Source organism: Pyrgilauda ruficollis, unplaced genomic scaffold (assembly GCF_017590135.1).
Source record: "Pyrgilauda ruficollis isolate IOZ18807 unplaced genomic scaffold, ASM1759013v1 scaffold128, whole genome shotgun sequence".
Taxonomy (NCBI): domain Eukaryota; kingdom Metazoa; phylum Chordata; class Aves; order Passeriformes; family Passeridae; genus Pyrgilauda; species Pyrgilauda ruficollis.
Window position 1 is genome coordinate 960466 of NW_024511210.1, and position 17725 is coordinate 978190.

At 39.3% G+C, this 17725-nt stretch overlaps 1 protein-coding gene across 3 annotated transcripts in view; it reads left to right on the top strand.

The window, feature by feature from the left end:
• Positions 1-5150: 5150 nt before the first annotated feature.
• The window catches only part of GDA (guanine deaminase), a 29941-nt gene continuing 17366 nt past the window's right edge, over positions 5151-17725 (top strand). Inside the window, exons 1-5 of one of the 3 annotated variants that reach the window (XM_041458430.1) lie at positions 5151-5532; positions 10474-10562; positions 12276-12447; positions 14914-15001; positions 16226-16331. In XM_041458430.1, the coding sequence (XP_041314364.1) occupies positions 5317-5532; positions 10474-10562; positions 12276-12447; positions 14914-15001; positions 16226-16331 (671 nt within the window). In that variant the 5' untranslated portion in view covers positions 5151-5316. The other 2 variants (XM_041458433.1, XM_041458431.1) reach the window with 2 other exon arrangements.

Here is a 17725-nt window from a genome sequence, read left to right on the forward strand (position 1 = left end):
GCTGTAGGCAATCATGTTTTTTCATGTTCATGTGGTCTTTACAGACCACTGACCAGTAGCCATAATGCTTCAAACTAGGTAAACAGCATCCCATGAAGCCCTGTTAGGAAAGGGAGAGGTTGGGAAGTGTTAGTGAGAGAATGAGCATTATGATCAGCCTTTAGGTGATGAAAACTCCACTTTTTCCTACTTGTCATATTTATTTGCCTTTTGGGGAAGTAAGTGGGCTTTTATCAACTTTTCAGATTGACCTTGGATGAATATGTGCCTCTACAAAATGTTGCTCCTTTTCTCTCATCTTTCCTCCTTCCTTCTGTTCTCTGTCCTTCTTTAAGAAGAACTATTGGGAAGTTCAAAATATTGTATACCTCAAATTAGAGACCACCACTTTTAGATGGCTTCAAAATCCTGTTTTGGATGCAAAGCAGGAAGTTTCTGTCAAAAAGTCATTGAAATAAATTTCTGTTCATTTCAGAACTGGTAATCCATAAAATTATGTAACTGCAGATAAGTCAGTTAGTTCAGTGCAAATGCATCACTATTACAAATGAAATTCAAGAAGTGTTTGGTTATTTTTTAGATTCTCACAGTTTATATATTTATGTTTTACTATCTTCTGTAATGAAGTGATGGACTAATAATACTGTGATGTTATTTCTATATTTTCAATAGACTTCCTTAAACCTGATCACAAAACTTTTCATTATGATTTTGCTGCTTTACTGAACACTGGCACACTTGAAGAGATTCTTCAAATAGCTTAGGAGTGCAACTGCTCGTCAATCCATTGCAAATATTAAGTGATTTTACAGGAGTAGTTTTGGATACACAGACTATTAATCACATGTGTGAATTAGATTATTCATTATGGTTCAGGGTTCATAAATCACTCAAAAAGAAAATTAATTCCAGCATCAATGAAATTTGGTCTTTGGTAAAGTAGGAAAAGTGGTCATGTGTGGACAGCAATACAGCAGAAATAAATTGTAACATCTCACTTTAATTCCTTATGACAATTTATTTGTGTATTTATATTTTAGACATATTTTTATATGTCTAAAATGTTTTATCTTCTGTTAGCAATGCAAAGTTAGATAAATCGCCACTGATAGTATGTTGGAGATTATTATGTGGTTTTATTGGTTTTAAGCATGAAAATGAGACTAAGTGTTCTTTGAGCAGTTACCTACAGTGGTCTATGACATTGCCATGACCCATTCTATAATGCGTGTTGGCTCCACCATACAATGTAATTCTATGGATAAAGTTTCTCAGAGAAAGTTCTCAGGCAATAACAGCAAGTCATGTCCATATTTTTTCCCATAAACCTCTGTTAACAGCAGCAGACACCCAAATTCGATTGTATTCTCTTTTAACATGATCAGAGATAAAGTCCACCAAGCACATTGATTCATCCTTTGTGTCTTGTGGAAAATACGATGAATTTGTCAACAAAATCTTTTGACATATCTCACCTATTCATGTCTGTACTTCTTATGAGAAATGAATTTTACTGATATTTGTGTAGCATTTGTTGTCTCTCCTTAAGAATTTTTCTGGCTTAGTTAACACAATTCCTGTTATGAACAAGTCTTGGCAGTAAAATAGAAAAAAAATCATGAGCGTAAGAACTAACATCAGCCAACCTGTGCTTCAGTTAATTATGTATCTGAGAGCAAGCAGAATGTGCCATTTCAAAGTTCTAATGATGGGATATTTTATGACAGTACTATGCCAGTACTGGCCTCTTTAGGAGATGGGAAGCATCAGAAAGTAACTCCAGCATCCCCTGGCAGTGTCTGAGCCTTGCCTTCCAAAAGCTTTGTAGACTTGTGTATCAAAGGCTGAAAACTACAGCTGGGAGCTGCAGAGTGAACACTCATGGAAGCAAATGACAAAGAGGTTGTTTTTATTGTAATTTCTTCATATTCTTTTGGAGTGTGGTAATTTTCACTTTTACAAGGAGCTGGAAAAGTTAACTAATGTAACATATTCTGATTATATATATTTTTTGTGAGAAAATAAGGTGTATGAAATAGCCTGTGCTGGATTAAAACCTAGCTCCCAACTTAATTTCTCACTTGAGAGTGGGTATTTATCATGCTTCTCTCCTTTGGGTTTTTTTGTTCGGTTGGTTGGTTTTTTTTGTTTTTGTTTTTGTTTTTTTGTTTGGTTGTTTGTTTGTTTTTTTGTTTTGTTTTTTTTTTTTAATAAACCCAAGGATTGAGTAGCTGCATAATCAGCACTTCCTTATCCAGAAAAAGAATAAATTATTGGCAAAGAAATCAAGTGTATTTTTTTTCCTCTCCTCTTATCTAGTTGCTATGTTACAAATTATGGACAAGGTCCATTTTGATCATAAATGCTATAATAACATTCATTGCCAGATCAGAGTAGTAATTCTCGTATCCTGGCACTCTGGCTGCACAGGCACTGACCTCAACAGGCTCATGACGGAGGAGTTTCTTGTTGGTGGCAAGCACTCCATCAACTACTTTTTGAAAGCAGTGGGAAGAAGCAGGTTTCTTTTCCTTACATTTCTCAGAAGTTGCAGGATCAGCTTAAGTGCTCTGAGACTTTGAATCAACTAATTGAATTCTTCCTTGTCAGTGTGACAAGTGAAGAAAAGATCAGAAAGTGAAAGTGTTAAGGAGAATAAAGGCACTCTTATTCCGTTAAAATCTGTCCTTGTGCTCTTAGAAATACATTGACTGATTATTCCTCTAATCCTGAATATATCTGGCTTCAGGACTCCCCTAAGGACTAATTTAAATAATTGTCCAGAAGTCAGTAATTTAGAAGACATAGAAAGTCTGATAAGGCACTGAATAACGAGACAGACTTTTTTTTTAAAACAGTATTAGATCAAAGTACACGCTATTAACTATTAATTGTATTAACACATATATGACAATATTAAATTCTACTAAAAGTACACTCATTGCATGATTTATAAGAAGCTAAATGTCTCTCTCCAGACCATCAACTATTTCAGGGAAGGAAAAAAAAAAAAAGCTACTCCTTAAATTAATTACTGTGAAACAGTCACAACAGAGCATTATACTTCTATTCCAGATGGTGAAGTGCCTAGCCCAGTTTATCCCAGAAAAAACTAAACATACTTCAGTCTCACAACATTTTGGAACAACGGCTCAGTTTTTCATAGTTGGCCATGGTCTCACCTTGAGTCATGTAAGCATCTAGGGCATGCATATGTAACTCGTTGCAAATTAAAATAAAAAAAAATCTGGGAGGAGGGAAGGGTGTTAACGATTCTTCCACCAGCAGTTTTCCACAGCTCCCATGCTTCCATGTGACAGCTGGGAAAAGCAGAAGACACCTCTTTTTGGACGTACTTTTGACAAGGAAATTGTATAACTTCAGAGTGTTTGGAACACACTAAAGCCAAAAAAAAAAAAAATCATAACCAATGTTTGTTATTGACATTTCTCCTTAAAAGTGCTAATGAAACAGACTGTCCATGTTTTTGGTTTTCTTCTCTTGCATAAATACTATCTGGATTGCATCTCACTGAAATCACTGCACTTCTTTTTTAAAGGATGTTGGAGGCAACCCCTGAGATTTTTAAGGGAAAACTAGTGTCAAAGCAGACAGAGATTCTCAGGAGCAGCCCCCTTCCCCACCACACAACCTCAGAAACACTGAGCTCTGCTGAATGTTACTTTGAACAGCAGAGTAAATGAGTTTGGTAGCAGCAGCTCCCTTGGTTTACCTCTCCAGTAGCTGTCCTAGGACAGCTGTGTGCTTCACTTAATGCAAATCAGGCTAATACAGCTTTTGGTACCAAATCTCGAGCTCTTGTGCTGCCTGCTGCCGCCAGGGCAAAGGCAGTCTGTGTGGAACAGCAGCTGTTGCTGGGAAAACTGTTTTCACTCCTCTCTTCATAGGAGGAGCAAGTGAATTTACTGCTGCTTGGTCCCTTCACCATATTTCTTATTTCCACTCACCTTATTACTCAGTAGCAAAACCAGCCTTTCTCCCACTCTTTATCCTTCCTGCTGCAAAAGACAATTTTCCTTGCCTGGAGTAATAGCTTGGAAAACAGCTCATTTCATCTGCAGCACTGACGACCACAACTGTAACACCCTGAGAAACAACTTTGGAAGAGAGGTTTTTTGCAGTCCTAATTGAGAACTCTTTACTGCCTGACTTAGATGATCTCAAAATCCACGAATGAACATTTTTTTTAACTTAATTCTCAGTAACATAACATATTCTTATACAAAGAAGGCAAGATAGAGGCTGATGACTTGCCCATAGGAGACTAAAATTAAATTTATTCTGCACTTTCCTGCTGTGTTTTTCTTTCCTCCCACCATTAGTCTGGAGAGTCTGTAGGAAACATAATCTGCCAAGCATTTGTATAGTGTCAGCACAATGGGGATTGCAAAGGTCCTTCATGATAAACCATGTAATGACAAACTGCAATGCAGCCTTGAGAGCAGTAGTGTCAGTGCCCTTGGTGCCAAGCTCATTTGTCACTTGATAAGTTGATGAATAAAGGTCACTTCAAACATTAATTCAGAGGGCATTCATGGTTTTATCCTTGATGCACATAATTCTGCCTTTGTGAAGTCTTAGTCCAGCACTCTCAATAGTGATCCTCTTAGGATGTGTTCATTATGTGCTTTGACTTAGGTTGTTGGAGCAGAATGTCGTTCCGGGAACACATTTTTCTCAGTTAACAAAATTAATTTTTCTCTGCCTTTCATCCTCCTGAGGTTGTTTTCTTTTTTTCTGTAGACCATTTCCATTGAATGAGGCTGCCTACTTCTGGAAATTCTAGTACCTCAGCTGGCATCTATTCTCTACTCTTACATTCTTCTAATGTCTGATACAGAGGCTGAGGACTGAGGAGACAGTCTGACACTTGAAGGTCTAAAAGGTTTTTTCCCAACCTACAAATCCTATCGCAAATTAAACTTTTGCAAATGCTTACAACCCCCAGGTTGCTGCAAAACTGAGTTGCCAGACGCTCGTAAAACACCACCAGACACACTGTCGAATCTCTCACCGCTCCCCAGCGAGAAACTGGGACCCCAAAACCCACCGCGCATCTCTCCTTTCGATCGCGCCTCTTGCACGGGGGAGAACACATCCCCGGGATGGGGGCATCATTGGCGGGAAGGCCGGGGGCATCCCTGGCGGGAAGGCCGGGCTGCGGGACCCGCCGCGCTCCGCCCGGACACCGCCGTCCGCCGCCCGCCCGGGGGAAGGCGAAGCGTGCGGCGCGGCCTCCCGCCCTCCTTGCGCCGCAACCACTCCCCGTAAAGAAAGTCACCAGGGGGTGGGGAAATGGTTACAGCTCCAGGAAGCCGCCGGCGGCACCGAGAGACACCGAGGGAAGGCAGCCCGCGGGGTGGCAGCTGCCAGCCCGCGCCCGCCGCCATGAGCTCCCCGCAGCGGCCGCCGCTCGCTCACGTCTTCAAGGGGACCTTCGTGCACTCCAGCGCCTCCGCCCCCATGGAGATCCTGCACGGACACCTTCTGGGGGTGGACGATAACGGGACAGTGAGTGGGGGGCTCGGGCGGGGTGCGGGCGGCGGGGAGATGCCCGGCAGCCCCTCCCGGCGGGGCGGCGGGCGCGGAGCCCCGCGCTGCGCGGTGCGCCCGGGCTGGAAGTGACCCTTGGCGGCCCCCAGTCCGCCTCCGGGGTGGCGAGAGGCAGTGCCGGCTCCGCCGGTCACTGGAGAGAAAGCGGAGCATTTTCGCACTCCTGTGTGTCGGGGCAGGCGCCGCGGAGAAGGAATTTCGCACTTGCGGGAGCTGGAGTTAACCGGGATGGAGCGTCCCCTCGGCACGAGTCTGCAGTTGGCATAAATCTGCTTTTGAGGTGTGCTGAGTGTTCCCGGAACAGCAGCGTTCCGAGAACTGGCGTTCTTTCACGTTCTCTGTTTTCTTTCAGTTACACAAGCTGGATTTTGATTCTCAGGGTGTCTAAACAGTGATGGTGAAATTAGCTGTCTACCCACTGCACAGCCGTCTAAATGAGGCTTTTTCTGTCTTCTTGTCACAAAAATCCCCCCCATGGCTAAAGAGTTAGAAAGATCATGATGTTGGGCATTTCAGTAGTATGAACCAAGCTTAAAACAAGCATTGCACTTGCTGATAATGTAGGAGAGAGTCTGGCAGAGAAGCAATGTCATTTCCTTAACCCTTATCACACTTGAAAATCAGTTTCATAGTGCAGGTTGTGAAAGTAGACTGGTGATTTTTTGTAAATTCAATAATATATGGTCACCCTATGTTAAATCTAAAAAAGTAGTTTTCTTTCTTGTGGCTAAATAACAGGCTTCAGTAACATTTGAAATATGTACAAAACACAGTTTGAGCCCTAACAGTGCATTTTCTCTATTCACATTTGACCATGGGGGCCTGTTTCAAGACAGCCCTTTTGTAGCTGTTGAGGAGTCTGGTGCAGGGTGTCTTGAAGTCTGTGAGGAGCTGTATTTTGACGAACAGGAGGGGTGTAAAACCTTGCTTAGTTATGTATTGGCTGGTGTTCACTAAAACAATAGATCTAAATGAAAAAGGTTTGGCTGGTGTAACTCAGGTGCACAAGGCAGAAATTTATAGCCCATCACACTCTCTTTAATGTCAGTTTCTGGAAAAGTGTCGCTACACAGCATCCATATGAAATCAAGATTTTTTTGTGATTTTCTTGAAAAAGAGGTATCTTAGTAAGCGACACCTAGGGATCTGTGCTCTCACTTACTCTCTCCTTTTCCTAGGGAACAAGGATTCACAGTATACTGTTTTCCTTGCATAAATTGGCAGAAGTTTTTGGGTTTTTTTTAATCCATTAAAACACTATCTTCCTAAAATAAAATTCCCACCAGAATACAGTGACAAGCACTTTTATTTTATTCTCTTTTTATTACAAATTCTTGACACTTTAATATTCCAGGGACTGATAGAGTGGCTATCCCATATGCTCTCTTTTCTCTCTATACTCATAATGTAGCCTCATGCAGAACAACCACTGGAATCACAGAAGAGTTGGCTTTTCAAGAAAGACACAGTGGTTAGAAAATTGCTTATCTTTATTTTTCAAATTTACACCAAAACTGCTTCTGTTTTCCTCCCAAAGATGTAAATTTAACTAAACAGGTGTCCTTCTTTTGCCTCATGTTGCTGACTCCACCATGGAAAAATTTTGCATGGTCTCTGACACTGTGTGTCAGAGCTTGTATGAACAACTGGGTTCTGTTTTGCAGTGTGAGTCCCTGCATTTTACATCCAAGGGATATAAAATGTCATCTCTCTGCTTTGCCCAAGATGAAAACAAAGTTTAATGAAGAAAAACATTGCTTTTGGATATAAAACACGAATTTATCATCAAGTTAGCAAAGTAAGGACCATGTTTAACTGAGTGGTTTGCAGAGCAGTGTAGTGTCTCCTTTGAGGAATGGCAAAGAGAAAGACCAGCATTCCTCAGGGTAAAGAAAACAGACATAGGTGCAAAATGTGAGTTGTTATTGAAATGTTGGTGTAATTATCCTGAGTGGAATATTAAGTAAATAGAAAAAAAATATTAAGCTAAAAGCCCTTGTGGAAGTCATGAAAAGAGCAAGAGTTCTGGAATAAGGATTTTGAGCATAAGGTTTGATTTAAGCCAGTTGCGACAGTGAGTGAACACGTGTCAGCTGTACAAGGAGGAAGGTGCCATCTATCTGGAGTTCATTGCTTCCCATTTTTCAGCAGGCTGGGCAGTTCCTTCAGCAGCTGGGTGTTGCAAATGTTCTTGTCTCTCATTTAGCCTCACATTCCAGTTTTGGGAACTAGGCAAACAATAGACATCATCTAATAACTGTGGGAACAGGGAGGGACGAGAGCATGCGGGAGGGGAAAGAGGGAAAGAGAGAGCCCTTCTCATGTTCACCTCTGAATGTCATAGCCAGGCGCTGTTGGATCCAAGCAACCTATGTTCCTTCAGCCAGTATAATTACCTTTCCATTTTCTTGTTAGTAAAATATTTGTGCTGTGTGCTTGAAGGCACTCAGGGTTTGCTACATCAGGGTTGATGCATGGTTTAGTTGACCAGCTATGCTTTAATGTAAGAGCTTTGGGCATCACTTGGTATACAAAAGGCCTGAGTTAGTCACAAGTGTTGGGAGAGCTTTACCCCTTATCTTTGGATTCTTTAGCCCCATTACATGAGTAGCACGTGAGAACTTACGGAAGTGTTTGGACAATGGGGTTAGCAGCCACTAATTTTGTGTTTTGTGATACACCTTTGCCAGAGTGCCAGGTATTCTCCTTGGCTTCTCTTTAAAGCTGAAGTTCTTAGTCTTGTGCACTTCTCTTGACTCTGTAGTGACTCTGGTGTAGAATTTCTTCTTGCTTCTACAGTGTTGAGGTGCAGAACTAATTTAAAGAACTGTGCATCCGGTTGGTTGCCTTGAATGCATAAGCAAATACTAGAGCAAATATCCAAGCACAGGATCTCAAAGAGTTTAAAGCACTGAGCATTAGAAATGCATCCTGAAGCAATGGGGAACAGCTCTTGGCTGACTAAGGAATTCCATTGGGAAGTTTATTTGTCTTGTTGATTTACCCATAGTCTAATTCAACCATAATAGACCAGGTGTCAGGTTTAGAATTGATTTAATGTATCCAGCTTCCTTGAAACATATTTTCTTCATTTTCCATGATTTAGGTATTTTATTTTTCTGCACCCTAAGAGTACATTACAGCCACTGCTTTTCCATGGCAACGCCTGTTTCCAGAATTTGTCATCTGGTGTTTCATGTTTTTCTCGCTCTCTTTTTTCCCTCCCTCTTCACCCTTCTCCCCCCCAGAAGCTCTAACATTGCTCATTCTGCATCCATTTTGACTTCAATATCTGAATGACATTTTCTTTATTGCACATCAGATATTTCTGTAGGTCTGTATTCCAAACCTTCTGCAGTTAAATTAATTTAGATGTATTCCTCTTTGCATGGAGGACAATACTGCTTCTTGTTAACTATTAATGGAATACTACAATCTTACAATCTTAGTGTGGTATTTATTTATATGGCATTATTTTAGTATTTTTTCTGACTGAAAAGGTAAAACATCTGCTCTTTAAGTAATGTAAATCATACCAGCTATGATTAATTTAAAAGACAAGGTAGCCAATAACTTATTGTGGAGTATTTACAGTTTAGCAGCTTTGCTTATTTTTGTCTATGGAAAAACCAGAAAATGGTGAATTTCTATGCAAAAGAAGCATACACATAAAAAATGGCATGCAGATAAGTGGGAAACAATGCTTTTTTCAGTCCTCTTGCTCTTCCTCCTAAGTTTCTTCCTATTGCCATTTTACAGGTACTAAGTTTTGCCTTTTTCCATGTAGTTTTGTTTTTCTTCTTAACTGTTGCCCTAGAAGTTGCTGTTGTGAGGGTGATACAGGCCCTCAGTGTGGACACCATCCGGAGCAGAAGGATACTGATAGCAAGAAGAGTATTCCCTTGAACTTAGGGGAACGAGCTCTTACACCAAGGGAGTTAGAAGACCATGAATTGGTTTCTGGCAGAGGCTGTGGTTAGGGGCAGGAATTTCTGTAAGTTCAGTCTTTGGCCAGGGGAGATCTCCAAGTCCTCTAAATTGTCAAGTATTGAGGATACTTGGATCCCGTATGGAGCCTGTAGTGGGCATTGCAGTTCCTAGGCTGCACAGTCTCTGTTTCCTGGGGAGCTGTCATGCCTATTAGTGATAGACCAGAGAATCAAAGAGTTGAGAATTTAGCTGCTAAGAGTCATCTCATAGATTAAAATACCACAGAAGTTAAAAATAAATAGGAAATGTGTTAAAATTCTGACTAGGCAACAGCAACTCATCATCAGTAGAGTATATGTTCTCTAGGAGTCAAATGGGGTTGAGTTTGGCTCCAGATTGTAGGGTTTTATTTTGAAATAAACAAAGAACTCAGCATCCTTTTAGCCCATTCTGTAAAATGAAAATATTATCCACATTTTCCCCTTCAATTTATTTTCTCATCGTAGGCAGTGAAAAAATTAAAAAATACCAACACAAGCAGAAAATTAGAAAATACTTAGCTTGATGTCAGTCAGTCATAGGCACAGCAGGTAATTTGACCTCTCTGGTTGTGAATGCTGCACCTGCATTCCTGTAAGACTGTTGTACAACTCTTCGCAAGTGACCGTACTGCTAGCACGATGTTACCTTATGGGACACTAAGGTCTGTGCTGTTCTGCCTGTGTATTACCTGAGAAGGAATTAATTGTTTTATTACAAGTTACAAGGTGGATGCAGTTATTCACTGGATTATGAAAAGGTGTTTTAAAATCATGCTTGATAGTCAGGAAGAACAATGTCTCAATGCAAGCCTAACACCTCTGTAGTAAGTGTGTAAAATTGGTTTTAAGATATAACTTGTTTTGCTTTCACATAAAGCTGATGTGGGATGCACATTTAAGGTACTTAACTATGTTTTCTTTTTTTTAGATTGTGTTTGTGGAACAAGCTGATCAGCTAGAGGAACTGGCTAAGACCTGGGGGTTCAAAACATCTGACATAAGACAACTGAGTAAACAGTATGTGTTTTGTTAAGATTAGCTACAGGAAATGCAGTTTGTTCTTTGAGTGAGGTAAAGCGAGACTTTGGAATACATTTTGACAGGGAGAACATTAAACCCATATGATGCCCATACATTTAATGGCCAAAATTCCGTTTTAGTGCAGTGAGAGCTCTTCACTCAAAGGTGCCTGTGTTCTGGATGCAACTGGGAGGATGGACAGTCCATATTCTTTTAGTATTCCTTGGTTTGGGATTGCAGACAAGGCTGAATTATGCTGCTAATGTATGCTGCACAGAACAAAATGCCATATTTAATTTTCAGGCACTATCACTTCCGTGCTTGAGTGCCATTCTTTCCTGAGATTACATTTTATATCCATTCTTTCTTGAGATTACATTTTATATCCATTTTGTTTAGCAGTGGGCTGTGCCTAACATGAAAGTCTAGATGTAGTAAATGTAGGTAACACTGGCGCTGCAGACATGAAACTCATTTGCTTGGACTTTGACACATTGCATAATAAAAATTAATACAAGATGAAGATTTAAACCCTCTAAACACAGAGCTTTTGATTTCTCACTATACTGCAGCTGGAGCATTTTTTTTTCTTCATCCAGTGAAATCCTCCAACTTTATGGTGAAGTGAAGAAGTTTTGGACTGTGTGAAAAAGTTTTGGATTATGCTTTGCATGTAGTAGCACTGTAAATGACTTGTGGCTTATAAGTGAGAGCTGCAACTACCCTCTAGTAATCAAATGTTAAAAAACTTCTATGCTTTGCTGAAAGGCTAATCATACAGTATATATGAATAATGAGATTTTTTCTTCACTTGAAATAGCCTGAGGAAAATGGAAGGTGCTGAGAATGTGGATCAGATTGAGGAAGACTTTTCAGCATGTTTGCCTGCAAGAAAACAGAAAAAAGAGGAGCTAAAAAGAGACAAAATTCAGTTCATTCATAGTCAGGGAGAAGGAAAGAGGAGTGAGAGAAATGTTATGCACTAAGGAGTTTCAGCACAAAACAAAATAGCCATGGCAACTTCCTAGTAATCTTGATATATTAATTCCTGTTATTGCATGAACATTGCATGACAACTTATAGTTTTACAGTTACATTGTACATATGTCTTTCCTGTCAAGATATTGAGCAGAGCTTTTTTAACCAGTGTCTGTATCTGCATTTCTAGACAGAGTGTCTGCTCTTCCATTAAGCCTTGAAATTAATTGATTTTATATATCTATATAGACATATAAATAACATAGAAGAAAACTGGCGTATGGAAAGTCGCATTTTGTAAATATAATGGTCTGGAAGCTAGAGGCTTTCCATATATATTCAAACTGGGAAACAAGACTGTGTACAAGTCTCTTTTTCAGGTGGATTCTATAGTGGAGTAATTTTAGTTATTGTGAAGTCAGTTCCCCTTTGTTGGCATTTAGGGTGGGTCAATATTAGAGACAATTAGATTAATCATGCTCTTATACTTTTTTTTCTCACAGTTAGTATTTTGCTGTGGAAATGACATTACTCAACTGCTTCATACCAAAATATGGGTATGGGTAGAGGTACAGCAGGAGTTAATAGGCTGATGCTGAAAGAGACAGATTAATCTGTACTTGCAATTTATTCTGGTGGATTTTAATCAAGTATACTCTTTAAAACAAAGCTAACTACTATGGAGAATTTTGAGGCATTTGGGATTATTACAATTTTATTTTCTTTCCTTAGTGAATTCTTCATGCCGGGATTGATTGATACACATATTCATGCTCCTCAGTATTCATTTACTGGTACAAGAGTAGACCTGCCTCTTTTGCAGTGGTTGACTGCCTACACATTCCCAACAGAAGCCAAATACCAGGACAGTGGTTTTGCAGAAGAAGTGTACACCAGAGTTGTTGTAAGTCCTGCAAACGACATTTACCTACTTGATGACATTCATTTTTGTGTAATGCAGGCATGTTCTCAGAAGGTCAGCAGAAGGGGTAGAGAATGTTTTACTGTCGTGGAAACCAGATAAAGCCAAGATAGCCGCTGTTCTAATTGCTAGTCAAGACTGTCTGTTGCTAGTTACAGTCTTGTTCTCTTGTTGCTGGCAGTAGAGTTCATTTAATCACAAGGTTAAAAATGAACTGTTTAGTACATTTTCTGAATATAGTGACGACTACTAATCTACAACAGCTAATCTGCTCTCGGAATTAGCGAGAGCAGACAACCTCAATGTAGCAATAACCAAGCATAGTAAAAAAAAAAAATAATTTAGGGGATGTTTCATTTCTTGCACAAAAATCCTCCACCATCTGCAAAAACCACATGAAAGAGAAGATACTTCTGATAGATGACAAATCTGGGGTGTTCTGGAGGAGTAAAAGAAGACATTGCTGCTGCAGAGGTCTTTATAGTGAGAATGTCTTTCACTGCAGGGGCTTTAGAAGGAGTCTCTCCGTGGTGTTGTGGGCCAAAGAAAGACTGTGTTGGAGCTGGACTGGTTCTGAGCATCATAAAGTCTTTGAGATCCACTGGATGGACAACAGGCACCTAGGTCATATTGCAGAGTACTAGTTCTGGCCTGTAACTGAAATTTATCCTTTAATATGTGGACTGAAATATCTTCAACAGATTAAATTATTTGGCCAGCATAACTTGCCTTGCATTTGTCTATTACCCTGGCAGCATCTGTTGTCAATATAATAACACAACAAATCTGAAATAAATAGTTATGCTGTTCCCTGCCACACAAATTTTAAAAGAAATTACTTTCTGCCATCTGCCATGATAAAAGCATGCAGGAGTAGCCTGGTCATAAGCTCCAGTGACAAGCACACATGCCTTCAAGTGCTTAAAACATAGAGGTGACCTCACCTGTGAGCTGTGTGCCCAACACACTGTTGCAGTGCAGGCTGAGTGACCCCGGCACATCTGGAGACCTCACCCTGCAAGGTGTGTCACAGTATCATCTGCAAAAGAGCTGCCAGAGAGAGGTGGAAGTTAGCTGTGGGAGCCTGAACACCACAGTTAGGCTGTCCCCATGTGAATGAAATAGAACAGGGTCAGGAAAATGCCTTCACTGACAGAAGATGCAGAATACCAGTCACTCTGCAGTGTTTGACGGGGCCAATTATACCCTTCATCTGTTAGAAACAGAACTAAACTTTCATGGTGCAGATGTTTTTTCTTAAGTATCATTGTGCTTATGAAGTTGTAATGAAAAAGCAGTGGATTTTTTCAAATCAAAGTCCAGTTTCCAACAAACACCCTCTATACTCGGCAAAAGAAACAAATTAGGTGAAATTTTCCTGCTTTTAGCTGGAACCTCCTCATTGTGCTGATGATTTGGAAACAGAATGTTTTTAGATTTACTTTAACAATGTTGTTAGGAAGTTAGAAGACGAGAATTCTGAATTTCAAAAGCTAGGAAAGACAAAGGCAACTTGTCTTAGTAATGACATTGCTATTTTGAGACTTTTTTTGGAACTTCTAAAGATTTTCATTTGAATATTGTAAGGAACAGACAGAGCTTGGCTTCATGTTTGTCAAATAATTAACTCTAGACATCCTCCAAACATTGTGTGGGACGTCCCACTTCTTATCTCATTAAAAAAAAAAAATTAAGAAAATTCTCAAATTACGTGGCAGCCAGAACCCAAAAGTATAGTTTAGGCCTGTATGTTGAATAAGTGGTCAACATAGTTTGCATCACTCCCAAGGACAAGAGAAGCTACAAATTTCATCATGAATTAATGTAACTAAAATGCCTGGTAATTTACTGTTATGTTCCCCAAAGGTAATATGGGGATTTCCTTTCAAATGGTATACTAGATAAATAATTAGCTCATAGTCTGGGTGGTTTTGCTCAGTTTACTTTTACAGTTAAGTTTGATACTTGGTATTTGGGGCAACAAAGGTTTTTGATACATGAAAACCTGACTTGTTTTTCCAGCTAGCTCAGGTTGCTAAAAGAAAACCACCATGTTCCCCAAAAGCCTAGCTTTGCTAACACTAGTAAACAGTGCTTCACCATGAAAATTGGAGAGCCTTTCATAACTAGGAAACAGCAAAAATTACTAATTGTTTGTATTTCTAAATATAAGTTGGAGTATTTCCTGTTTGGGGAAAGGAATAGAGACTGGTTTCTATGGGTTTAGCCACTGAAAAATGTTGTGAGGAGTTTTTTGTATTTATTAGCCCTCAGACATAAAAAAAAACTATTATGAAATTAAAAATCTATATTTTTACCTTCCCACTTCACTGCAAAATTTCACAATAACTAAATGTTCTTGCAGTTTGAAATGAGACTTCCTGTTCTGCATTTTGACAGCTTTACTGGTTTTTTTCTCAGACAGTTGAAACTGATTTCTTTTTTTAGAGACGAACTCTAAAGAATGGCACGACTACAGCTTGCTACTTTGCAACTATTCACACAGATAGTTCCCTTCTTCTTGCTGAAATTATAGGTAAGTCTAACAGTGAGTTTTGAAGGATTGTGTGGATCGTGTTAGTTGAAGGAAACAATGTTTAGGAGTTTAGACTAGCTAGGGATCTGTCTTTCTCCTAATTTGTTTTTTATTCATTGTACCTGTCACACTGCATCCCCAAACCCACCTGTTACCCATTTTCACTTAAACACCTCTATCCTATGGTTGTTATTCCTTCTCATTCCCAAATCAGCTGCTGGCTGAGCTTGAATTAGGTCTGCTGGACTTGTTCTTCAGCTGCAGCTCTCTGCTTTTTCTGACCTTTTGTTATTGGAGGTTTAAAAGAACTGAACGACAGGAGGCCCAGTCAGTGCATTAATTTCCTGATACACTGAGGTGTCAATCAATATCAAAAATCTTTGCACAAATCAGAGAAGTGGAAGCTGCATCAGAATCTTATTCTTCCCTTCTGTTCATCGTTGGAAATGCTTGCTGTTTGAAAATGTTGTTGTTCTTGCAGGATTTCTCAAGGCTCAGACAGCTCATAAAGCAGAGAAATTTAATAAGAATCTCAAATTCCATCAAAAATTAGCTATTCTGATTTATTATGAAAACTTTAAAGCCATTACATTAAACAACTCAAATAGTAAAAGTGGACAAAGAGATCTGATTTTAAAACACATTTGACAGCCTAGAATTGGATATTATGTACGTGTTTTACATGAGTTCTGATTTATTCATCTAGCATGGGTAAATCTCAAGAAAGAGTCTAGAACAAATCTGGAAATTTCTCCCTCTGACTGCATGAGGGAGGCCTGTTAGCACTCTTTGCCTGTTAGCAAAAAGAGAGATGGTTTGCTAAGATCTTCATGTCTTCTCTCATCTTCAGGTAGTCATCTACTACAGCTACTGTGCTTTGATGCTTGTCTTTCTCATCCTTTGTGTCATAGCTGTCTTCATAGACTACCATTAAGAAATCTGGTTGTGGTTAAACTATAGTAATCTAGTTATTGTTTATAAAGTTGAGTATTAATGTGGAAGACAGCTCTTATTTGATGTCGTTTGTTTCCTTATTTAGTCTTTTCTTTTTATCCTTAAAAGTCACATGAATGATCCTAACTTAGAAGACAGGAGCGTAAATTCTGGTCATCGTAAATGGAGCTGGGTGGGGTGGACTTTGTTTTTTTTATTTCAGTACAAGCTTTGGTAATGGTTTCTGAGAACCAGTGATTCTGAGATTTATATTCTAATGCATCTCAACAGATAAATTTGGTCAACGAGCATTTGTTGGAAAAGTCTGCATGGATGTGAATGACAGTGTTCCAGAATACAGAGAGATTACTGCTGACTCTGTCCAAGAGACAGAAAGGTAAAATGATAAAATTTATGGCATAACCTTTTAAAATAAAATTTTTCATACCTCTGAAAAGTGAATGTGAATATGTCTAAGAGCTACAGGTGTGAATTTATTAGCATCAGGGTTTTTCTTCCAACAGTACTGTCCCCTACAGCCCTGCCAATTCCTGCAAAAGTTGCTGCACCGCCCAAGTAGCATCTCTTTGGCTTTTCTAAAGAGAGGGAGAAGCCATATATCTAGGGTTTGAGAGGATATGTCTGTTTTCTACTGCCTCTTTTCCCTTTCACAGCTATGTATGTCAGATCATGGGACCTGACATACAGTGGTGAGGTGGCAGCCAGTTCCTTCATCCCCGTTAACTTCTAAGCTATTTCCTTCCACCATTTAGGTTAAGGATTTATTCAAGTTGTAGAACTCAGCTTTCATATACCCCATTTTAAACATCTCTTCTCCATCACAGCACCAGTCAAACTACTCCAACATGCAGCTGAGAGAATGAAGGAGATCCAAATGAAGGCAAGGTTTGTAGTGGAGGAGAGCCAAGACTGGATTATGGCAGCTTACTATCATGTTTCTCTTGTCTTCTGCACCCATGCTCAGAAAACAGTTAAGCAGACATACAGCTCTTCTCATGAGACTATCTATTTACTTAGGTAAAAGTTTCAGATGTCATGCTGAAAGAGAAAACCCCTAAGAGTTATATAAATATATTTTGACACTTGTGTGTGGTTGCTCCCTTGTTTTTACAAATCATGCTAAAGGCGTGGCAATAAAAGTTAGAAATGTTCATATATTTCTAATAGTGTTTATATTTAAAGAAATTTTTAAAACATGCAGTATTAGTTACCTTCACTCTTCTAACATTTGTTTCCCTCTATGTAAATCCCTGTCTTCCATAATACAGTGCAAGTCCTGCCAGATAGGTCTGAAAGAAGCAGAACTTCTTTAAAATAGGTTTTAAAAGCTTCAGAAAGATCTAAAGGCCTTTCTTTTAAATGTCTATCTTGTGCCTCCAACTCATTCCCTTTTGATTGTGTAATAAGAAACGTTTCTCAGCTTTGGGTGAGAGGTTGCCACAAGTACTCCATAGCTGTCTAGGGAATAGGGCTGTGTGCTTCTTGTCATAATCTGGAGTACTTACCCGAATCACAGCAATACAATTGCAGAAGAATGAAAAAGCTGTTTCATTAAGAGAGCAACATGTTAGTTGGAGTTTGTTGCTTAGTTTTTTAAGAATCTAAGAAATGTGATCTGTCACACTGTCAGAAAATGGACTACACTCATTTCAGTCACTTAGAGTTAACATTCAGAAGTATTTATATTGTATGCATGGAAATAAGATACAATTCCAAGTACTTCATATATGAAATTTAAATTAATGAAGAATTTGAATCTATCATTCTTTG